The sequence below is a fragment of the Podarcis pityusensis genome (genome assembly GCF_964106645.2).
Source record: "Podarcis pityusensis genome assembly, chromosome: 2".
NCBI classification, from domain to species: domain Eukaryota; kingdom Metazoa; phylum Chordata; class Lepidosauria; order Squamata; family Lacertidae; genus Podarcis; species Podarcis pityusensis.
The window spans coordinates 96,093,316-96,119,310 of record NC_138029.1 but is presented as its reverse complement, the minus strand read 5'-3'; the positions used below and the strand labels follow the sequence as shown (position 1 = coordinate 96,119,310).

The 25,995-nt window shown below is 40.3% G+C and overlaps 1 protein-coding gene across 1 annotated transcript in view; it reads right to left on the bottom strand.

The window, feature by feature from the left end:
* The window catches only part of CNTN3 (contactin 3), a 165,194-nt gene that overhangs the window by 41,258 nt on the left and 97,941 nt on the right, over positions 1–25,995 (bottom strand). The window contains exons 4-9 of the mRNA XM_080995688.1: positions 16,267–16,470; positions 15,714–15,816; positions 14,584–14,768; positions 6,176–6,312; positions 2,402–2,531; positions 53–203 (exon numbers count right to left, since the gene is read on the bottom strand). Of these exons, the coding sequence (XP_080851814.1) occupies positions 53–203; positions 2,402–2,531; positions 6,176–6,312; positions 14,584–14,768; positions 15,714–15,816; positions 16,267–16,470 (910 nt within the window). The remainder of the gene's footprint in view (positions 1–52; positions 204–2,401; positions 2,532–6,175; positions 6,313–14,583; positions 14,769–15,713; positions 15,817–16,266; positions 16,471–25,995) is intronic.

Sequence of the window (25,995 nt, the reverse complement as noted above, 5' to 3'; positions counted from 1 at the left end):
AAGAATAATAGTTTAAATTGTAGTATGGAAGCACTCATGATTCACATAATACCTTTCATTTTCTTGGAGCAGCTCACCTCCCTTTTTCCAAGTAGTCGTCGCTTTAGGGGAAGATTTCGGCTTGCAGTCAAAATGAGCTGTGCTGCCAATTAAAAGCTGAATCAGCTTCTTCATCGGGCTTTTAGAGAAGTCAGGAGCAGAGGCTAGCAGCGGAAAAAAGAATATTAACTATGAAACACAACTTTCTCTGCCATGGCCTCAGTGGATCCCGTGAGTTAAAATAGGCCCGTTTTTCATTTAACCGCCAAAGAATCTGAATTACTATTGCACATTATCACACATTAAATTGTCATTGAATTCAGCTGGAATTAAACGCATACTTCATTTTCATTTCATTGAACATGAGAAGAGTCCTGCTGGATCGCACCAGAAGTCTATCTAGTCCAGAATTCCATTTTGCACAACAGTCAACCAGATGCCTGCAGGAAGCTCACAAGCAAGGTACATCTTTCTTCCGCCAGTTTCTCCCAGCGACTGCTATCCAGAGAAACTGGCTTTTCTGAATATAATTTGATTTCAGAAACTGCATAAGGACACAACTTTTAGCATGTCAGGATGTGGGTTACAATGGGATAATGCTGATGACTGCTTCATTTTACCAGTCTGGTGGCGGCAAGAAACACATACTATAGTGCTGTTACTAGTAAGACTGGGAAGGGCCCCAAAACAATTGGTCTAGGCTTCAGCTGGAGTTCAAAATGATCATTTCTTCCAAAATAATATCAGAGTTCTTCATGGCTAATCAGCAGGTGACAGCGTTGCTTTGATTACATCAGGAACATGAGGAAGACTTAACATTAACAATTTTGGGAAGTGCTATGGCAATGGACCGAAGGCAAAAGCACTTCCTTGTTCATTTCAGCAGAAGATTTTGGCAGGAGGCTTTCAAGAGCATTTAGGGCTTGGTTTGCGAGTTCTTTGCCAGCCAACCATTTTCGAAAATATGGAACCTCTTCAGCCAAGGTGCTAATGAAGGAACACAAAATGGAAGCAGAACAGGTCTCCTTGGAATACACAGCTTAGGATAACTTCAAAGAGCAGAAGGGCAGTGTTAAAATGATGCCATGTGAGCTGACCTTTAGTTTGATTTTGGGCTCATATTTAAGTGATTTTTTTTTGCAAATTTATCGAGTGCTGCAATATCAGAGAACTGCTTTTGGCACACAAAAAAACTCTCAAACTAATAACCTTGCAATCAACCTCAAACCATTAGCAGGCTCCACTTGGCTTCCTCGTGCTCTTCAGTACAAATAGAGCAGGTTATATTACAAGTGACAAATGGAGTGAGACAACTGGCCAAATATAGCCAGCATAACAATTCTGGGCTGTGCAGTGGAACTTCCCTGCCATTCTCTCTCCCAGCATGGCCCCTAAATCTGTTGTGGGTGAGATTTAGGGGTTGCACAGGGAAAGGAGAGGATTGAGAACTTGCACTGGCTGGATACGACCCCATGTGCTGTATATAGCTGTGAGGATAGTTTGATGTGACCTTTGTGAATTGTAACAATGAACAGGTGCTGGTAACTATTTAGAAATGCTTAAAAGGAAACTGCACGAGGTGGTTGTCAAGGCTTCTCTCAACTGCCTTATCAGTGAAAAAGGGTGCTTGTTATTAGAATTCTGTGGAAGCGCCGAGAGTCAAGCACTCAGCCTTGATGAGTGTTTGCCATTTGTTTTCAAAAGCAAGTTGGCATAACCTCAGTAACTGGCCCCTGTCTCCATAATCAAGGAAGGGGTCACAGGAACCCATCTTATTGCTTTTTAAATGACATTGCTCTCCCAGGAATACCAGGGCCGTGATGCAGAAGGTCAGCACACCTGAGTAATGTGCTGAACCAAAGTTGCTTCCAGATCGTGTGATTAGTTTTAATCTCTGGGACTGCATCCAAGCCTTTGTCTCTGCTCTCCCCCTAATTAATAATTTATCTTGGTGTCCTCGTTTTAAAGCAGTGAATGATTGGGCTGTAAAACACACCAGGCTTCATCTTCCACCCCCGCACCCATCTAATACATCCTCTAGATGCAGGTGAGTAAAGTATTGCAGCACCACAATTAGAAGTTGCTTTGCTGCGATGAGAAAACAACAACACCCCAAGTTTTGCCACTTGTTTTTTTCTTAAGGCAATCATTCTGACAACTACATGGCATGGAAATACATATTCAGTAACAGTGGCACAATAGATTGGTGCATCTGGCTGTTAATCAGAAGGCCGGTGGTTCGAGCCCACTCAGGGATGACTGTGGGCAGGTTTCCTGCATTGCAGGGGGTTGGACTGGATGACCCTCAGGGTCCCTTCCAACCCAACGATTCTATGAAAGAGATAGGAAATTTTAGACCTACCTACAACTCTGAGATCTGCGCTGGAATATATTGTCCCGTGTTTGTTTTCTGCAATACACTGGTAAATGCCAGAATCTGTCAAGTTGAGGTTTGTTATGATCAAAGCCCCATTTTCGATTTGTATTCTTCCCTGGACAGCAAAAGCAAAAGTTAGAAATGTATATGCCTTTAAATGACTGGTAAAACAGACACGGGAAGCTATTTTGACTGCACAACTATACCCCATGCTTTTATCAAATCTCATTTGAAGAGTTTAAACGTAGCTTAACTGATGCTTGAGTCAACTGTGAAGTTTCTGGCATGCTCTGACCAAAGAGAGTAGCACAACAATAATAACAGTAATAAAGGCCTTTATGAGCTACAAGGCTTTATGTGCTATCCAGCAGATATAAGCCTCAAACTGGAACACCAGCTTTGAAAATCCTCTTTTGAATTCTGAGAAAATTGAGTTGGATTTGATTGTCAATGTGCCCTATTCCTAACAATCCTGGGGATCAACTCACTTTAATTTTGGTGCTTACAAGCATGCCTACTTCTATAAAACGGTTTTGCAGCCTGGCATGGGGTGGGGGTTCAATTCTGCTCCTTCGGAATGTCAAGTCATATTACAACTCCAGAGACTGGGTGTAGTGTTTTGAGAAAGAAACAGAGGTCTTGTTCACCTTGAACAGGGTTTATATACATGAAGCACGAATTCAGACTGTAGATGGAAGTTTATATCATTGCTTATTGAATATGCAAATAATAATGTTATATGCTATCACATTCAGCAATCAGTTTATCACAATTTATGCACACTTGAATAAAAAGAAAGAAACCTAAGAACTTATAATTTATCTTTAGAGGCACTTAGAGAACATCAATCAGCCTTGACTGTAATAGCACGGGTTTTTTGCCTGATCATCTGGGCAGCAGGACTCAGCCCCCTTGGCCAGTATCACATTTCCACCATCACTTTTGTGGTCCATGATTCTCACTTAGGAATGATTTTTTTAAGCCACGGAGGGATTCATTTTGCAGTTGTGAGAAAGAAAGAATACTAACATGACTAGAAGAGAAATTAGTAATAGAGCCTTACAAATCACACTAAAATCCTTACAAATCACTCCCCACTAGTAATAGCAATGAAGAAGAATACAATACAATGTGATAGAAGAAGATATGACTAAAGAGACTTTTGAAGTCTGGCAATCCCATCAGCAGATGTAAACATCCTCCAATGCCTAGGCGAATAAAAACAGTATTTGCCTTGCATAAAGATATAACAGAGATGGTGTTAGGTAAGCTCCCCTGGGGAGTAAGTTTCAAAGACAGGATCCCACCATAGAAAAGGCCCTCTCCTGTATCACTCCCTGCCTCACCTTCAAAGGTGCATAGAGGTGAGAAATAATGCTTTCGACTCTGATCCTTTCAGCTACTGCTGGCAAAATAAAGTTAGGAGTCTTATTTCTCAGATCATCCAGTCTGTGAACAAAGGCACGAAGAAACTGCTCATCATATTGGGGAACTTTACACTTTAGCCCACTTAATTTATCTGCAATTATTAGGTTTCTAAAATCCATAATCTCAAACTCATTAACTTTCTCAGGGAACTTTTTTTTATTTGCCAGTTCAATTTTGTAATCAATATATGCTCTTAAAATGCCCATTTCATTTAAGAATATTGCTTTCCATGTTTTCACAGGCTGGGGAGATCCAGGATTATCTTCAAATTCAGAGTCTATAGAGTCCCCTCCTCCTACATCCTTTTGCAGACCTAATATAAGTCTGTGTACAGTTTTCTTTCCCCCCACAGAATCACCTCCTATTAAGTTACTGATGTTCATGTATAGGTAAAGGTAAAGGATGCCTGGACGGTTAAGTCCAGTCAAAGGCGACTATGGGGTGTGGCGCTCATCTCGCTTTTCAGGCCGAGGGAGGCGGCGTTTGTCCACAGACAGCTTTCGGGGTTATGTGGCCAGCATGATTGAACTGCTTCTGACACAAAGGGACACTGTGACGAGTGCCAGAGCGCACGGAAATGCCGTTTACTTTCCCGCCACAGTGGTACCTATTTATCTACTTGCACTGGTGTCCTTTTGAACTGCAACGTTGGCAGAAGCTGGCACAGAGCAATGGGAGCTCACCACCATCATGGGGATTCGAACCGCCGACCTTCCGATAGGCAAGCCCAAGAGGCTCAGTGGTTTAGACCACAGCGCCACCCGCATCCTCCATACATGTATATAGAATCTTGAACTAGCACTAGATACAACCCTAGGCTCAGATTCAGCGTTCTCTGACTGCCAGCGGGAGGGTTGTTGTGCTAACAGAAGGGCAAGAATAATGGGGGCACAATATGAAATCCTGCACAACAGCTATGCGCGCAGAAAGCTTGTTGTGCAACAGATTGCACAATAGGAAGTATCAGAATTCAAGCGAAACCAAGCAAATTGTTGTGCAACCAGCCATGAGTACCATTCCACTAGCGCAAAAAATTCTGCTAGTGCTAAGGGACTTTAACTTAGCGCTACACTGAATTCCTCTCTTAGTTATTTATCACCCTACTACTCAGTTAGTTATCACTGTACTTGGTCTACTAGGAATCTTGTCCAACTGAACAACAGTTGCCTGACAAATGCTGATCCTGAAACCAGCAACTAGGAATGTGCAAAAGTGATATACAGTGGTACCTCAGTTTACAAACTTAATCCGTTCTGGAAGTCCGTTCTTAAACTGAAACCGTTCCTAAACCAAGGCATGCTTTCCCTAATGAGGCCTCCCGCCACCGGTGCCCTTCCACCGTTCGGATTCCATTCTTAGACCGAGGTAAAGTTTGCTAACCGGAACACTACTTCCGGTTTTGCAGAGTTCGTATACCGAATAGTTTGTAAACAGGGCTGTTCTTAAACCAAGGTACCACTGTAGTACTTCGAATAAAGTTGATATTCTCAGTCTCACATACGTAGATGATACTAAAAGTGAGACAACAAACATCTGTTAGACTGTAATTTTCATAGTAACTGCCTGCCAATAAATTTTGTACCGTTCTGCCCTCCCCTGCCTTCCCCATCTACTGCTTTTGTCTATTCAGCAAGGGGAAGCTGACTGAGTTGGCAAAATGACACTTCTCAATAGATTTGATTTCTTGTGCTTTTATGTGCAACCTTTCCATTTGATTTGCATAAGTGAGCAACATAAACAGTGCAGAAATGATTATATATGAGGGAAGCCAGAAGACAATCTCTCACCCTGCAATGTGATACTGGATGAAAATAACTTCCATTAAGCCTGGAGGCACCCTTCTTTGTAGGATAGATAACCTGGCTAACTGCTCATGTAAATGTAAGAACCATGAGTTGTATACAATGCTAGTCCTATACAGGATAGACCCGCTGAAATTAATAGACATGACTGACAGGCTCATTAATTTTAATGGATCTGCTCTGAGTTGTTTATTTATCGCATTTATAAACAGACTCGGATTAGCATTACATACAGTACAACCCAAGCAATTCAACAGTAATTTTAAGAATAGGCAGAAATGATGGGCGCACAACCTTCATGTGCCAACACCACCATGTACATTGGCAATGCAGCTTAGCCCATGTGCCAAAGAATAAATCCTCTTAAGCATAATTTGCTATTGGTAAACAATTAACTGCAGAAGCTATTTGAGGCATAACATTATCCTTTGTCAGCTCGTTTTGAGTTACTTGTGCAGAGTCCATGGTCTACATATATGCAAGAATGCCTACCCCACCCCCTGCCCAAAGAAAGAACAGCCACCATTACCTCCAATGCCAGAGGCTCTCCATTTCTCAGCCACCTGTAGGATGGCTTGGGTTTGCCACTTGCTCTGCATTCCCAGTATAAGTTGTCCTCCACCGCAGCTTCAAAATCCTTTATGAGTTGAACCCAGTGAGGCTTTGCTTTAAAGGAAAGCAAAAGGATAAGAAAGCCTTAATAAAGAGGGGTATTGTTCTTCAAGAAGGTGATAACAGAAGCATGTTAGGAAAGCAGCTGACCAACAGTAAATGCAGGGAATGTTCTGAACCAAAATAAAATAAAAAAAAAAAATCCTTAAATGATACATTAATGTCACATTGTGTTTTTACTTAGGCCTGTTAACATGACTAACGTTATGGCGGCAGGTGCTGATTTCGATGCCATGCCTCACTGACGCATAAGCAGCCAGGAGGAAAGTTTCCATATAAAGGAGAGTATGCAGCCATGAAATTTCCTCACCCAGCAAAATAGTTCCTTGCATCTTTGATTTATTGAGCCTTTTAAGTCATTTTTTTTAAGACGCCAACTATTTGTTCTACACCCAAAGAACTGTTATGTAAAAGTGAGATGAGCATGCTGATGCTTTTGTTCCACTATATAATATGGGGTTACTATGGCAGGCTCCATGCCCACATAAGGTGGTCACAATACAATGCACACCCAGGAACAGCTAACAGAAGCCGCACTGATAGGCAATACCACAGTGTGCCTGGAAATAAGGATGTTGCGGAACAGTAATACGCCTACATCACCCAGGCACAGAAGGCATTAATCAAAGCACGGTGGTAGTCAAATGAGCTCATGATATAACACAATCCAGTGCACTCTTACAATGTATAACTAGGCCATTGGAAAAGAGACTACTGTGCTTCTCATTGTACAAGAAGGCCCAACATAGAAAACTAGAGGCTTCTCAGGAGAAGGATACAAGTCTTACTGTGGAACTCATGCATACATGTTCACAACTCCTGCAAGAAGAATGAAAACTATAATAGCAAACCCAGGGGAGGGTAACACTGTGATTTGTCCAGTAGCTCAGTGGGAAAGGAGAGTGAAGCAGTCAACATGAACCATGGGTTTGAGTCCCAACTTAGATAAATGCACAGATGAAGGCAATGCCTAAATCATGGGAAGTGGTTGACAGCAGCAATAACTTTAAAGGCAGGCACGGGGGGAGGCAGATGAAGCAGAACCAGAAGCAATGTCCCCTGCTCCAGAAAGCCAGGTTTAGAGTGTGGGGGGAATATGTATCCGGCCTGTTATGGTGTGGCAAAGGGTACCATTGTGGGTGAGTGGTTCCTAGGTGTCAGGAAGAGATCTATCTGCCCACAAAGATGTACTGTGGTAGCTATCCACAATGACTGGCACGTGGAGCTGTAACTCTACAACAGTAACTGCTTATCCTGTTCATGGGCCAAGAAGCCTTGTAGCCTCACCACTCATCCCCGTATGTATTTTATTTATATTGAGATTTTCATTGTACCTTTCTAATGTGTATAGCTGCTCAAGGTACCTTGCAATGGTTAACATTAACATTCCATAATAAAAACCGTATCAGTGTGTATAGAGACAGATCTATCTTCCCCATTTGAAATTTATACCTCTGGTGCTATAGCAATAATTGGCTACATGCTCAGTCCTATCCCCTTTGTGTTTCAACCTTGGGGTGAATTATCCGGGGTTCTCCAATGATTCTGATGGGAATGTTCAAAGCTATACCAGTTATTCTGCAGGTTTAAGATTATATGTATGTTGAGAAAAAGATCCTAAATGAACATGGGATTCTAATTTAAGTCTGTTCCTCTCCAGGTCACATCCTAATTTTCCTCTGTGATGTGGTTGAATCCTGAAGGTTGTATTTTTCCTCTACTACCACATTGTCGTAATTTTTCCTGCCAGTGCAGAATTGTGCTTTGTGCACACAGGAGAATTAGTAGTCCTGACCAGTGGGCATAACTCACAGACAGGATTACTCTGGCAATGTCTTGAAGCTCTGCTAAAACTCTTCTAATATCTAATTTCTGTAACCCTGGAGAATGCAGCTGATGCTCAACCTTCACCATCCTAGTCTAGGGTGCCCTTGACTCAATAGCTACATTTGCAATTGCACAAATTTATTACCTCTTTCTCCTTCTTCAGCCTCTGCTCTACTACAATCAAACAGGAGGAGAATGCAAGCCCATAGATTTTGGGTATTACTTTTCTTGTACTTTTTAATATCAGTGGGAAAATCTGTAATTCCATCACATTTCAAATACATCATTAAGTAAACCTTTAAATAATGCAGCTTTTAAGTTTATGGAGCATAGAACTTATGCTTAAATGCCTATGTTTGTAATTAAACTTTTTAGGAAAGAACGTTTTTGCTATTGCATCTCCATTGTTTTACCACAATAGTCTATATTCAGAAGGAAGTACCATGACTTCAGCACAGTCAGCATATATGGGTCCACAAGCATTAGTTTTTGCCCTTTAGCACAGCTGAAGCCATATAGTAGGGCTCTAGGAGTGAGTGACAATGATCTATTTTAACTTTTCATTGAAATTTTGTGACCTCGCTATTCCAGAGCTAAACAGAGAAAGACATTCAGAGCTCCTTGTGCTTCTGCTATTGTCGGGAACGTGCAACTGAGGTTAGCAGTAGCTGATCCAGAGAGAAGCAGTATAAGGGTAAAGTAGAGCCAGAACTCGGAAGGGCCAATGAACTAAGAAGCACAGTCTTGAAGCACGGAGCAGAAGCCAACTGAACTATTTACTATTACAACTCATTACCAAACTGAAAACTATGGAGAGACCTGGTCTGAATAGAGATACAGTGGTACCTCGGGTTACATACGCTTCAGGTTAGTTACATACGCTTCAGGTTACAGACTCTGCTAACCCAGAAATAGTACCTCGGGTTAAGAACTTTGCTGCAGGATGAGAACAGAAATAGTGCTCCGGCGGCGCAGTGGCAGCAGGAGACCCCATTAGCTAAAGTGGTGCTTCAGGTTAAGAACAGTTTCAGGTTAAGAACAGACCTCCGGAACGAATTAAGTACTTAACCCGAGGTACCACTGTATTGGATTCTTGTCTCATTACACATGCTAAAGCTATTTTTGGTCATCTGCATACTATCCCTTGCTTTTTCCTGTAGGACTAATTGCAGTCATTAACTGTTGTTAACAGTCGTCAACAGGTTTACCATACCCATTGAGCCAATCACCCATCTCCTACTACACTTCTGAGAAATACCCCACCCCACCAGTGACTAACCTTGGCACCAGTGACTAACAGTGCAATCCTATACAAGTCTACTTACTGTATAGTAAGCCATGCTGAGCTGAGTGGGACCCCCAGGTAAGCACATGTAGGATTGGAGACTAAGGCATAGGGTTACAGTACAAAGGAGAAATCCTATACCAGGACAAGTGGGTTAGGATCCAGAAGGTCTCCAGCTGAGCTGGGAGGTTTCTGACACAGCCAGGCTATGCTGACTTCACTCTTTCATCTTCAGCTCAGCTGGGCATAACCCATCCCATCCCAGTGGCTCTCAAACTTGCATAAGATCTGGAAAAACAGGTGTGGCATGGTAGGACCAGAGAAGCAGGTCTTAAGCTGCATCCCAAACCTATTCTGCTCTGGCAACCTGGCACCCAGCAAAATGGTGGCTTAAATGGTGATATAACTGAAACGCTATTTGAAAGGCTTGTTTTTTCCCTCTCTGCTTAGGCTGGCTCAGCCAACAGTAACTCCACTCCTAAACAGAGTTCAGAACTTCTGATGGATGGAGTTTGGACCTGGCATCACTTTACATCAGCTTAATTTACATCAGTTTGTTTTAAGCCAACTTGCTCCCTCAGATTTGAAAGTTTAGCAGTAGCGTTTGTGAATCCTTCTGTAATGTGATGTTGAAAATTCTGTATGAAGAAATATAGCAAACTAATTGACTGTAGCAACTGAATCCTTAGATATCTGAAGCTGGCATTTTATTCTTTTGATGCAAAGGTCATAGCTTCCCAGTTGCCCCACAAGCTGTCCATACCGTACTATGTCTTAGAAGCCATTATTTGTTTTTTTATCCAATTGTCTGATTCCCCCCCCACCCCCTAGATTCCTTTTGTGAATCTTAAGGGCACTGTTGCCCTCCTTTGTTCTCTTTTTTAACATAATCGTTGCTTTGAGAGAAGTTGCTATGAGATAAGAAGCAATATAATATAAGAAATAGATGCAGAATACCAAGATAACCTCTTGTGCATTTTAAAGTATGAACACACTGAACGCCAAGAGACTATATTGCTGTTTTCTTAATATAAAACTATTTTGCAAGCTGACAATTTTTGTTTAAAAAAAAAAGTCCCCAAGAAAGGCATTTCTTTATTGTAGAAATAGCAAATTAAGGAATGTTTCACTTCCCATTGCAAAGGCTAAGCAATGCACACAGGCAGCGCATAAGAAATGCTGTCCCAAAAATCTTTGTGATATATATTGTTCCATAAAGGAATATAATGCTACAGTTTGCTATGTATTGTATATATAAAATAGTAAGAGTGCAGTCCTTCATAGCCTTATATTTGCTGCTGGGAGAGACTAAGGTCTGTCAATTGTGGGCCCCTCCTGCAGCTGCAGAGAGAGCATGGTGGATTGAACGCTATCGTCAATGGTTTTCTTGTCATTAGTAAATGGCATAGAATATTGACTAGGATGTATGCTGAAGGGGTGTTACGGTGACAGCCACAACACTGCTGGATCTGTTATCATGCGGGGAGCCTGATTTGGAACCCTCAGCTGGCAAAGTAAAAAATGCCACAGAATGATAACCTTTGCAAACTGACAGGGATTCAGGTGCAGTTGTCAAATCTGCTAGTCCACCGCTGCTTCTAGACACTTGTGACAATTAAGTCTGAGATGAAAAACAGGTTGTTCATCTGCTGGCTTCCACTGCTGGAGGCAGTATGCCTCTGAATGTCAGTTTCTGGAAACCACAAGTGGGTTGGTGCCCTTAGTTCCTGCTTGGGGGCTTCTCACAAGCATCTGGTTGGCCACTGACAGAACAGGATTCTGGATGAGATGAACCATTGGCCTGATCCAGGAGTGTTCTAAGTGCCGCATTTACGCATAAGCTAAACAAGCTATAGCTTAGGCCCCACTCTCTTAGGGGCCCCAAAAAAATTTGAAGGAAAAAACTACTGGATGTACATTTCCAAAACATATGATAAAAAACAAATAAAATAAAACCTACACACAGCAACAGTGCTTTGTGTTGCGTAGGCTCCTATGATGTAAGTAATGGGCCCCACCTGCTAGTCTTCTCCCTAAAATATCACTGGTTTGCTCATTTCCATATATAGGGACGCGGGTGGCGCTGTGGGTTAAACCACAGAGCCTAGGACTTGCCAATCAGAAGGTCAGCAGTTCAAATCCCTGCGTTGGGGTGAGCTCCCGTTGCTCGGTCCCTGCTCCTGCCAATCTAGCAGTTCGAAAGCACGTCAAAGTGCAAGTAGATAAATAGGAACCGCTCCGGCGGGAAGGTAAACGGCGTTTCCGTCCGCTGCTCTGGTTCGCCAGAAGCGGCTTAGTCATGTTGGCCACATGACCCGGAAGCTGTACGCCAGCTCCCTTGGCCAATAAAGCGAGATGAGCGTCGCAACCCCAGAGTCGGTCATGACTGGACCTAATGGTCAGGGGTCCCTTTACCTTTATATATAGGGTGCCTACATTCTGCATGGACTGGTTGCACGGCAACATGTGCAAATGGCTTTAGATACCTATTAGGTCCATAAATTACCATATAACATATATTCAGCACAAAAACAGCAAAAATTTGTTGTTGACAAAGGACAGCTGGACATATAAAAAGCCGCATTACCTTCAGTAGCTTAGGGCCTCATCAAACCTAAATCTGGCCCTGAGTGTTCTTCTTATGTTCTTACACTGATTAAAATAACAGATCATACAGTAAGTATGCTGTGCAGCGGTGATGATGATGTACCACCAGCAGCAGCAGCAACAACAAGAAACATCACGTGCTCATGTGCGCACCCACACATCTATAGTTTGGCTGTATATGAAGCTTTCCATATCACACAGTGCCCCAACCATTCAGATGGTCCATCAAATATGTTTGGGTTGGGTGAGATTCAGTTGCTATGCTAGCCATAAATAACCACCTCATATGTTAAAGTGATACAGAGTTTATATTATCAGTTCTCCACTGTAATCCATATGACAGGATTACTTTTTATTTTATTTAATCTTTCCTGTTTTGACATTTGCCTGGGTGACGCTTATAGAATGCTAACTGGTTTATAGTTAGAAAATGTCTACTTATAATTAAGGTTTTCATCCTTTTCTGCACACTGGGAGATTTTTTTTCTTTTTTTGATTAATATATCTTTTCCATAATTGAGGGTGATATCACCTTGTGACTCAAAATATGAACTTGTCACAATGTGGGAGATATCACAGCTTAGAAATCTTATGAATAGGCTAAACCATTTGCACGTTTATCTTCCAATAAAGTAGCAACATCAACTTTTCTGAACTTCCTGTCAGACGTTATTCTAGGAAACAGCACATGTCATATTTAAGACCTTTTAGATACCACCAGTCTTCCAGAATCACTAAAACACTGTCACTGACTGTTTTTTGTTCTTCTTGTTGTTATTTACTGGAAATAATTTCCTATGAACCAGGGATCAACCAAATGTAACAGAGAGCAAATTGCTAAAATACAGACTTGAAAAGGAATGCAAATCTCTACAGTGGAATCTGGACTATAACTTCCTCATTGTAATCACACCAGACACAGCTTCCACTGAGACAAAACGAAAAGATAACCTGCTCACTGGTACAGAGATTAAAACATATATACTTAAAGGATATTATCAAAACTGGGGTTATGTTTTCAATATGATCACCATAGACATCATTATATGAAAAAGCACTTTTCATGTACAAGTTCTCATATACCGATAGTAAGTACGAAAGATACTGGTTCCTGATGTTTTGTAAAGAAATATGGACATAAAAGTGTCCCAATATCCATTTCTGTGATGGAGGAAGTCTTTTTGCAGTGAGAGGAATAATCCTCAACAGAGGAAATGTTTCACCATTGGAGAAAGCCCCATTAGGGAGTAATACAAACCCAAGATTCACTAGTCTTATCCCCTTTGCTTAGTCATGTGGCCTGGCAACCTAGCAGAATATATGCCAGCAAAAAGGGTGTAAGTTTATTTTAAAGGTCTGCTTTTCCTTAATCCAGCTCAGCCAGCAGTAGTCCTGCTCCTGTTTGGACCTGGTGTACTCTATACTGGCTGCCTGGCTGCCCACACTGAGAATTGTCCCATTAGAGGAAGTTGCACACTGACTGTTGGGAGAAGGAAATTCTGTTAAAAGCAGAAATAAGAGAAATGGAAGCAGAGACCAATAGCAATCAACGTCAGCTTAAAACTATGTTTGAAACCAATAACAAAACTTTTAAGAGTCCAGTCTCTTTTAAAAACTTGCACATTAAAAGCCTACACAAAGAGCAGTGTTTCAGTTGGCACCTAGAAGCCAACAAGGAAAGCGCTAGGTGAAGTAGACCGGGGAAGGGATTTCTGCAAGCAGTTCACTCCAACTATATTCCTGTGATCCTAGAGGGCAGTGAACTATAGCCAATATATTTCTCCTGGTTCTCATCATAATGTACATAATGCCCCATCACCCTTTGGGGGGTTTGATTTAGGAAAGCTCTATGATGTGAGATTAACAAACTGAGATCCCTGTGTAAATAGATTCAGGTAGGTAGCCGTGTTGGTCTGACGCAGTCAAAATAAAAATAATAAAAATAATAAATTGTCCAGTAGCACCTTAAAGACCAGCTAAGTTTGTTCTTGGTATAAGCTTTCGTGTGCATGCACAATTCTTCAGATACACTGAAACAGAAGTCATCAAACCCTTATATATAGTGGGAGGGTGGGGTGGGGTTTTTCTCAGGAGGGTAGTAGGAGTTGGGTGATTGGCTCAATGGGTATGATAAACCTGTTGACCGACTGTTAACGACTGCAATTAGTCCTACAGAAAAAAGGAAGGGATAGTATGCAGATGATTAGCATATGTAATGAGACAGGAATCCAATATCTCTATTAAGACCAGGTCTCTCCATAGTTTTCAGTTTAGTGATAAAGTCCCACTGAATGGTAGCTGGGCTTTGTTCTGACTTCATATTTATACAACTGCATCACATTAAAATTGGACATTTGCCATTTTAAAGGTAAAGGTAAAGGTACCCCTGACCATTAGGTCCAGTTGTGGACGACTCTGGGGTTGCGCTCATCTTGCTCTGTAGGCCAAGGGAGCTGGCATTTGTTTGCAGACAGCTTCCCGGTCACGTGGCCAGCATGACTAAACTACTTCAACATTTTTTTTCTATTAAAAAAAAAGTTTCTTACCATAATATGTCAAGCGCCCCCTGGCAACATTTTTCCCTCTAGAGTTCTCAGTAATGCACTCATAGAGACCAGCATCTTCTTGTTGGAAATTTGGAATTTCAATCATGCCATTGGATTTCCTCAACATTACTTTGCTTGGAAATGGCATCCCATCAGCTCTTCTCCAGTTAATCCGAGGTACTGGGCTGCAGAAACCAAATGCAATTAAGGCTTTTGAAGATAATTTTAAAAGAACTGATTAAAAATGAAACAAAATATTGCAGCATACGAAGGAATTAACAATATTTGGTACTTTAAAACACCACCAACACACCACTGTGATAATTTATTCTAGAGTACCTGTTACACTTTCATTGACTGGGAATCTAGAACTTGATACTCAGTCATTATCTAAGATTGAGACATAGTCAAGTGAGCCAAGACTTCATTGCTGTCGGATGGATACATTAATCCTAGGTAGGATTGACAGACACTCTAGGTCCAAAAGCGTAAATATGTGTTATTGTTTTAGTCTTTTGGTCTCTGGAAATTCTCAGGAGGTATTCTAATTTCAGTTCTAATTCCATCATCTCGAGAATCAGATTTATATTTTTTTTTTGGGGGGGGGGGAGGGAATCCATGGGTCAAAGTGAAATTTAGCCCAAATCTTGCAGACTGCCATTGTTCAATGTTTTCTCACTATAATCCTAGTTCAGGAGGTTGTCAAACATGTGTTTTTGTGACCAGTCATACCACCTTAGAATCAGTGTGGGATAGTGGTTAGTGCTGTAGCAGGACATGGGAGACCATGGTTCAATCCCCACTCAGACATGAAACTCACTGGGTGACCTTGAGCCAGTCATTCACTCTCAGCATAACTTACTTCACAGGTGAGGAAAGAATGGGGAGGAGGCAAAGTATGTGCTTATGTGTTTTAAACAAGGCAGCAGAAAAATCTCATTAATGTATCACAGGTGCAATAATAGTGAGAAGTTGTTTAGTTTATAACTGGACACAAAGATTGTAACTATTTATATGCAACTAAAAAATTATGGCATATTTAAAAGGATCTCACGTCATCCATTTAACGTACAACATAACTTTTCTGTTTCCAACTATTGCAATATGGATAAACATGAATACAAACTTACTTTCCAAGGGCAAAGCATTCCAGTTTTACTACCGAACCTTTAGCAGCTGGAAGTGATTCAGGAAACTGAACTTCTATTTTGGGTTCGTATTCCCCCATTACTCCTATTGTTTCAGAAAAGGAAAAGAGTGATTAGGGAAGGAGGCTTGTATCTTTGAGCCCCAGAGAACAACTATGCAATAAGGCTTCTTTGGATATTTTAAGGAAGGGATTTATTATGTATTATTTCTTTTAGCTTCCTAGTAGTCTTCTGGTTGACAACCGTCATTTGGTTGACAATTCCTAGTAGCCACTCTTGTCTTTGGGTTCTTTCAATATACTTCATCAGAATCACCACTTAACGGTATCCTACATGATGACATTACACCCCAAAAATGGGGCACTAAAGGAAAGTACAAGAGCCATAACTAGCAAGGCAAAGGCAACATAAATATTTTTGTTAGAGATAAATTATGCATTGAAAAAAGTGTGTATTCCAAAGAATTAGAAACTATTGAGTATTACACTAAGCAACTGTTAGTTGCTGCATTATATAAGCATAAACTCATACATACCATCAGTACGCAGCACTAAAGGTGTCGGCGAGCCAAGAACTTTGGCATTTGTTACGGTACTTGTCACGACACATGTATAATTTCCTACATCAGATGGCTCTACTTTGGCTATGTAGAGATGCCCAGTTTCCTGAGAAACAAATCGACGACTGTCTTCTTGCACAAATGATGGATATTCATTGAAGATCCAAGCATAAGAATGTTCTGAAAGTCAATATATGAAAATACGCATTAAATGAGATGTATTCTTAAGCAGATGAATCCCAAGGTTGTTTGCTTGCATACAGTTATGGGAAAGAACCCATACCTAGTAGGAATAATATAGCACCATATGCATATGATTTCACCCATAATTATTCACATCTCTAAAGCAACAACAGCTTTTTGGTGCTTTTCTAGAACAAGTGTGTGACTTTAAGAAAACAGTCACACATGTATATCTTTGACTCCCTATTACTTCACTTGGTGACTCAGCACTTAGGGCAAGTTGTTAGATTATAGGAGAAGTGGATTTGGTTCCATCCCTTGTCCATTCTGGCAATTCTAAGATGATAAGAAGGGCCAAAAATGTGGCACTAGCATGCCACATGTCACAAATTTCAGTAACCATAATCCAGTGCAGTTGCACATGCAAAGGTTCATCAGGATTTGCAGCATGCAAATTGGTATTGGACCAGTGCCACTGTCATCTAGTCAATTTGAAGTAGTATGGCAACGGGATTAGATCCGAGAAGAACTGCAGTTACTATGTAATTTAGTTTTATAGATCACAGCTTATGGACAGAATATGGGTGTGTGTATCAAAAGCCATTTCCTATAGGAGCTGGTATGCTATCTTTCTTCAAGCTCATATGCTTGAGTAAGGTTTTTAAAACACGGTTTCAAAGGTAGATATAATTTTCATCTTTAAAAAATAAGTAGATGAATATAAAAGCCTTTGCAGCTTCTATAGCAACTGATTTCAGTTAATTATAATCTAACTGACCTGCCTAGTAGTCATTAACACATCTTGCCAAACTTCCTCACTGCCTTTACAAATCTTGCCTGTGTGTAACCTAGTAATTTACAAGTGGGCCTGGGAAATTATTTTCATGCAGCTACAGGAAAAGAAAATTACTGAATGGTATTAGTATTGCTTTGCCAAGAAATAAGAGAACAGAAAGGTTAATTCACAGTATGTAAAATGTTGAATAAAACTAAAAACAAACTAATGCAAATTATTGAAATATTTATGGTATCTGTTAACAACAGAAAGAAGTTCAAAATTTGATTGCTTTTCCAATTATCTTTAATTGCCCTTTATTAAACTATAAAGTTATACCATTATGTAAGCTAGAAAAAAGCTAACAATGGCAAACAAGTAGATTTCTGGTAATTTAAAAGTGTTTCTAATTATGTATTTCTTAAATTTATATCCTGCCTTTTCACCCAAAGGCATCTAACAGTAAAACTAAAACTAAAATACAGAATATCAGAAATGAAGAAGCCAGATAAATCAATCATACTAATAAAATCTAATTCTATCTGAACAAATTGCGGCATATTTACAATGTCCACAAGAACTCAGTTGATGATGAAGATATTTAAACCATGGGCAAGTTCATATGGTGATAGAATCCGAATACAGTTTTTCAGATCCCAAGTGGGTCTGTAGGTCATAATCAGCACTTTTTGAATGAACCACAGGACATGCATCAGTAAGGCATGAAACTGTTGCAACATGGGAGACACCTGTTTTCTATAGCCAACTTTGATGCACTCTGAACCAGCTGAAGTTTCTGAACCCGCATCAAACAAGTTTATTAAGAGGAAGAGAGGAAGGGGGGACCCATTTCCCCCACCTGGTGGAATCATAATAGAGTTGGAAGGGACCCCCAAGGGTAATTTGGTCCAACCCTCTGCAAGGCAGGAATCCTGTCCACAGCTGTCTCTGTGTGGCTATTACTAAAACAATCATTTCTGTTCATAAAACTTTGCATCAGCTCCACATATCTAAAATAAAGTTTGTTTACAATCTCCATCAAGCTAATAGCCATGATACTGTCCGTAATGAGCAAAATCAGTTGCTTTAGCACTTCTGGATGAGAAGAGACACCGGAGAAATTGCTGATTCACCTCCATCAGTGATACAAGGTATCTTGTAAGGAAAGGGCAAGCAGAAGGCAAATTGACATGATTCATATGAAAATATTCACAAATTTAAAGGTGTTATTGCTGTTATGTTAAGGGAAGACACAAAAGCAGTTCATGTTAATGATGTCTTCTGGGTAACTTATATAAACAAGATCATGGCAATCAGGAAGAAAGTTGAGTTGTAAAACTGTCACTCAAAGTCAGAGGTTTACTTGGACTTTTGTTTATCAGTTAAAAGCCATAACATTTACATTCCCATGTTAGGGTAAGATAGTAGTAGCTCTGCGTTAAGACCTGTCAATTCTTATCTAGAAAATGAAATGCACAAATGTAGAACTTATCTATAAGAAACAGATGTGTCCATGTCCAATCATCTTCTAATTATTTAAGAACATTTAAATAACAGAATAATAAGAATATAAGCCCAAATTTATGGGATTCTTCGCTTATGTTAAAGATTAATTCAACATGATGCGATCTTTAGAAATTGCACAAATATGCTCTAAGTTCTAAACAAATTAGCTTTCTACCATCTTAAGCTCCTTGTCTGTAAACCTTCCAGCTGGAACAGGGATGGGCAAGATTACTTTCTCCTAGAAATGCTACCCTGCTGAAATTCTAAGATGTAAACATTTGTATAAGAAATGTATTGTAACTATTATTTATTATCCTAGTCTATTTTATATTTTGATGTCTAGGCTTTACTGGAAAAGCAAACATTTATAAAAAAAACTGAAATTGGCATGAAAAGATCCTTACTTACTAATTCTTGCTACTATGGATCAAGAATTGAACACACCAAAACAGTTCTAACTGAAACTGCTTTAATCAGATGTAGGTGGCTAACAAATAGCCTAAAGCTTCCCAACTATTAAACAATACATTAAGAAAAGTTTAGTACTTAACAAATAACCAACATTATTTCAACATGTAATAGCTGCAAAATCAGTGATATTCCCAGTGCACTGTGAAGGCCTTCCAGGAAAATTGGATCAAACCAACTCAAGCAACTTTGACAAGCAGTGACTTCTGGCACCCAGGTATAGATTCTGAATCAACCGCAGCATACAAACTGAGTGAAATTTGAACATGACAAGATGAGAAAGGCTGTGCCTGCAAATAATCCACTACAGCTTGGATCAACTGCACCCATAAGCAAAGAGTTGTAGTAAACAATAGATAGCGCCCCCTCTCCATCATTCCTCCCTGGCTTTTCCACAATATTTATGTCTGTATGTGGTTCCTCAAACTCTGGGACAGCTTGTTCTGGCATTTTTCCTTCCTTTTAAAAGCAGGGTTTAGCAATATCATTTAGGTAACTAAGTTTTAAAATGAGTATCTCAATTGGAACAATTGTCGCATGTGCTAACAGCGTTCAAACAGTTTGGACAGAGATTAACATAGTGACATGTCCAATTTGCCGTGTTCACTTAAATTAACCACCCTTTAACGAGACTATTCTTCAATATCATCTTCATTATTAATTGAGGGCAAAGTAGTTCTTACAACGCAACAGTTCCCACTTGTTTTCCTTGCACTTTTTGCAATTTATCTCACTGACAATCCCATTTGTGTCACAAAACCTTCTACTTACAGTAAATTCAAATTCCTAAACTATCATTCTAATTCTTAGTCAAGGTAGGTAAGCTTATGAGGCAAGACTACTTCATATTCATAGCAGAAGATTGGGACATTTTAGGTGGCCAAAAGGTAGGAATGCAAATCTGAGTAATACCTGAGCTTAGGAAAGAGCACAGCAACTTTAGCCCTGACCCGTACCCTGAGGCAGTGAGAGGTAAAGGTGTTTCCTCCACAGCCAGTTCCATAAAACATTTGTTAATTGGACACGACACTCACAGAGTGCAAATGCAATAATGGTTTTTTGGTTTTGTAATACTCTATTTCTTCTCTATTTCTTCAACCACAAAATATTAGATGAGCATATTTAAACCTGATTTAGAATATATTTTCCCATTTCCACATTTCTCAAGGCCGTTAACAGGGCTTGACTTCTGTTTTAATTTTGCAGAAGTCTTGGTTCTTTTTACTTTTTACTAAATAACACTGGTAAAGGGGCCCCTGACCATTAGGTCCAGTCATGGCCGACTCTGGGGTTGCGGTGCTCATCTCGCTTTATTGGCCGAGGGAGCCGGCGTACAGCTTCCGGCTCATGTGGCCAGCATGACTAAGCCGCTTCTGGTGAACCAGAGCAGCGCACGGAAACGCCGTTTACCTTCCCGCCGGAGCGGTACCTATTTATCTACTTGCACTTTGACATGCTTTCGAACTGCTAGGTTGGCAGGAGCAGGGACTGAGCAACAGGCGCTCACCCTGTCACGGGGATTCGAACCGCCGACCTTCTGATCGGCATGTCCTAGGCTCTGTGGTTTAACCCACAGACTGCAATGTTAAAGGCTGGTACTGCTTAATTTTGCATTTTCTTACACTAGCAGAACAAACGTTCCAGGCTGTGGGATGTCTGGATTCAGCAGAGGCATCATATTGCTCAGATCTCTGGACTGAGGAGGCCTCCTGCCAAGCACAGAGGTGAGTGGCACGCTGGTGTGGCATTGATGTATAGGTCATTTCTAATATTGGGCTATTTTATATTTCAGTGTCTATGTTTTATTGAGAAAGTACAAATTTATAATAAAAAAATGGATTCAAGGAATCTTCCTTACTGATTCTCGCTACTACAAAACAAGAATTGATCACACCATAATTTTACGAGTAATCTCTGTTGCAAAACTTTCTGTTGTTGTTGACAACGAGAAACAAAAATATGCACAGGATTACAGCCTTAATCAAATGTTCATTGCACTTTAAAACAGAGTGCAACATTCCGTCTGTAACCATCTGCAATAACTTAATTTTGTATTGGTGAAATCAAAACAAAATTGCATTGTTTCCTAAATAAAACTGTAGTAAACAACCTCTCATGTGACTTTTGTTTCATATATTACACACCCTTTTCTAGTGAGATTACTTCAAGGAAAATAAAACTTCTCTTGTCAATTACATTTCTTCAGTTGATTTCCCATTAAACATAGAAATAATTCGTTTTAGTAATATCCTGGGATATGCATTCCTCTACTTCAGCTAGATGTTTTTGAACTTTCTTCAGGCCCAAAGCTGCATAAGGAGTGGAGATTTGACATACACTATTCAACAGTATTTTTTTCAGAACTCCATTTTTATTTCTTTTTTAAAAATTATCTTTTACTTAATCAGCTTACAGCCTGCTCTTCCTTGAGGAAGCTTGAAGTGACACATTTGGGGTTGCAGGCAATCTCTTATCCAGGCACAGATTAGGATCAGAACCCTGTTTTGAATACTATAACATAGTCTATGAGAGTCTTCTGGAGACATTGTGGAAAGAGTGATCAGATGATGAGGGGGAGGAAATAGGGGAGTTGGAGATAGACCAATCCCAGGAAGGGTCTGATCCATGCTGGCTGTGGGTTTTTGTGTTAATCTCTGAAATTACAACCCAGCACCTTTCTTTCTGACCCCCTGCTGGTCAATGAACCCCATTGTTCAATGCACCCCATTATCCATCACAAATAACTTATGTCACTCCTCTTAACCCTTGCAAGCCTGGAAGTCGCTCAAAGCTGGAAAGCCATGGGCACACGTTCTAAGGACATGTAGTGGTCTTGAGTGTTGGACACAGCACTTTCAGAACACATAAACTATCATCGTACTTAAGGCAATTGTGAAAGATAATCTTATATTCTTGTAGTCACGTCTGGGAATCGGCTTTTCTCTCTTGGGTGATTTAGTGCAGTGTTTTGCTTGTAGATTAATGCACTGTTGCTTCTGTGGTGCCTGTGTTATGTTAACATGTTTTATTAAAATTAATAAAAAAAGAGTGCTCGCTTCGGCAGCACATATACTAAAATTGGAACGATACAGAGAAGATTAGCATGGCCTATGCACAAAAAAAGACAACAAAATGATTTGGACTCCTTGGCAGGTTTTGAATAAACATGCACAAATTTATTTGTTGAATATATGATAGATAAGGCAATGATATGTACAATTTTACAAAATACAAAGGATAATATGTGTAAAGAAACCGGAGAGACAAGCTGAGGGAAGTCCTTGGGTGGGGGAGAGGGAGGGAGGAGAGGGGATAAAAAAGGGGGAAAAAAGTAAATGGATATATTGATTGATAAGCTGGTTGATTGGCTGGTTGACTAGCAGTGTGTGTGTGTGTGTGTGTGTGTGTGTGTGTGTGTGTGTATAGACAAAAAAAAAAAAGAAAAATAAGAGAAGTGGAATAGGGTAGATACTACCTGTGACACCTCTCTCTCTCACACCCACACACTGCTAGTCTGGTGACAAATGCACATAGCAGACCAGGTGAGTGACAATGCAAGCAGAATTGTATGATACATTTCAGAAATGCAGTAGTTGGGCAGACATAACAAAAGTACATGAACTAAACTTATTACTTTGATGGTGAATGGGAATCAAAATGGTATTCCTCTGCTGCCTTGTTCAGGATAATTCCACTACTTTAGTAACTCTGCTAAATCTACTTCAAGATGCTCAGCTAGATGTAAAATCAGGTTATCTCCAAAGCACTGTTAACAGGCATATGGATGCAAATATTATACATGTGATTCAATTCTTCCATATATTTTTTAAAAAACTTGCTAAACAGCAGTACACTGAAAAATGCAGATCAACCTTGACAGTTCTTGTGACTACAGATCCACCCACTTTTTTGTTTTCTCCATTAACACCTAATTATGAAACTGAGCAGATGTTTTCTTGATGAATAGTATAAAATCTGCAAAATTAATTAGTGAAACAACATATAATATTTGTAAACTTACAACAGCCTATATGTAACTGGGTTAATTGAGAGAACAGAGTTGAGCATGGATGCTTTCAGTATGTCCAGTGTGCAGTAATGGCTGAAATGAAATTACTTACATTACATTATTCCCACCAGTTCTCTTTTTAACCTGTTTGTGAAAACCCAGCTCACTGAGTTCTGGATTTTTATGAGTGGCAAGCTTCAATCCAAAACTAAATCCTGTCTACCTTCAGTCCTTGCTCCATATTTCTTTTGTCATGTTAATGGCCATGGCGTGGAAAGGAAGCTTAGCCTGCATTTTTCCACCGGCCTGGCATCTTCCCTTCAATACTCACAAAATCAGCTAAATTAATTTCTAACATTCACTGACCCTAACAGTTATGGGTGCCCTTGCGCCCCCAAACTCTGTTGCCCCTGATCTGTAACAGCACTTATGAAGGTGCCAGGTGAAAACCAGGGCTTTATAACTAGGGCTTTGACTGATTAAACAATCATAAAGAAGGCTGATCGCTGAACAATTCATGCTTTTGAATTATGGTGCTGGAGGAGACTCTTGAGAGTCCCATGGACTGCAAGAAGATCAAACCGCTCCATTCTGAAGGAAATCAGCCCTGAGTGCTCACTGGAAGGACAGATCGTGAAGTTGAGGCTCCAATACTTTGGCCACCTCATGAGAAGAGAAGACTCCCTGGAAAAGACCCTGATGTTGGGAAAGATGGAGGGCACAAGGAGAAGGGCACGACAGAGGCCGAGATGGTTGGACAGTGTTCTCGAAGCTACCAGCATGAGTTTGACCAAGCTGCGGGAGGCAGTGGAAGACAGGAGTGCCTGGCGTGCTCTGGTCCATGGGGTCACGAAGAGTTGGACACGACTAAACGACTAAACAACAACAACAACCTTTTAAATGTGTTTAAGGGGGGGGGTTCCTTTTGTTTGATTTTTGGTTATTTATTTTGTGTTCTTATTTTGTAATTTTATGTTCTGAACTACCCTGTGATCTTTGAATGCAGGGTAATACATACAGTGGTGCCTCGCAAGACGAAATTAATCCGTTCCGTGAGTATCTTCGTCTAGCGGTTTTTTCGTCTTGCGAAGCAACCCTATTAGCGGCTTAGCGGATTAGCGCTATTAACGGTTTAGCAGCTATTAAAGGCTTAGCGGCTTAACTGCTAAAAGGCTATTAAAGGCTTAGCAGCTTAGAAAAAGGGGGGGGGGAGCAAAAAAAAATCTCAAGACTCGCAAGACATTTTCGTCTTGCGAAGCAAGCCCATAGGGAAATTCGTCCTGCAAAGCGCATTGAAAAACGGAAAACCCTTTTCCGTCTTGCGAGGCATTCGTCTTGCGGGGCACCACTGTAGTTGAACCCTTGATTTTTATTTCCTTATGTGATATTTCTTCTGCTTTTTTTAAATGAAGCTATTGTTCCCTGCCCTGAGCTCTTGAGATTAAAGCTGAGCTATAAATATTTTAATCAATTAATTAAACAAAACATTTTGGTTAGAAAAGGTGTCAACATTGGAATTAATCAAGCATGAGGATTGTGGAGTTTTATTTTTTGCAGTGTGTGTGTATGTGTGTGTGTCTGTCCCCATTTTAGCCTCATAAAATACCCCTGAACTTCCACAGGTATGTAATGATATTTGCCTTTCCACATTTAAATGTAGTTTATGACAAATGTTGCAGAAGTTGGACTTAGAATTAACCATATGCAATGTTGTTTTCTTTGCCGTTACCTTATTTGTCAAAAATGCATTCAACCTTCAAATGCAAATGCATACAGAACGGTTTAGAAATGTGGACAATTCATATTTTAGATATATGTTAAATTGTACCAGAAATTAACAGTAAGCCTGGAAGCAAAATTCCATTTCCCCTCTGAAATGCTTACAATACCATTTTGATTTGAAACAGATGCAAATCATTAATCTTTTTGGCATAAAAGGTTAATTATTCAGCAGATAAAATCCAAAAAGGTGACTTTCCAGCTTGATGTAGGAATGAAAATGCATGTCATCTCTTCAGAAAACCAGAACAAGGAAAGTTATGAGAGCAATTACCTACATAATGTGCAGTAAAATGTGGAAAATTTAACTCCAAGAGGGCTGGCAAATTCTCTGCTGAAGCAAAGAGGAATCTTCCTAATGTTTCGTTTCCACCTATAGTCAAATGGACAACATAATTCAAATCCAAAACTGGATATTGAAAGGAGACACAACACACTCATTCGTGCTATATCTAGGGCTCCATCCATATAGCTGCTACTTGATTTTCTCAAATCTGTTTAGTACAGGAATGGGGAACCTCAGGCAAATACATCTCTCCGGGTTTCTATATCTGGCCTTCAGCATTCTCCACGGGCCATACACCCCTCTCCAACCAGCCCTCCTTGAGTGTTTTTGCCTGGGTAGAATGTGTTCTTGAACTCTGAAAATGCCTCCCCTTGCTTGCCTGGATGGAGGATAGAGGGAATGCAGAGTTTGTGTAGAAAGTAGCCTATTGTGCAAAGATAAAATAAAATAGGCTTCGATTGCTCCATCCACTTTTCTGTCTGGCTCTGCTCACCACTGTCATGTGGCCCCTGGAAAGATGTCCAGGGGAGAATGTGGTCCTTGCACTGGAAAAGGTTATTCACTCCTGGTGTAGCAGCTCAGATATTTTTTTTTTTGTAGGGTAGAAACTAAAGCAAGGCAATAAGATGAAAGTCATGTTTGCTTCAGAAGTTAAAATATTAAACGGCAAATCACTGTGACTTGTGGAGCAGAGGCACC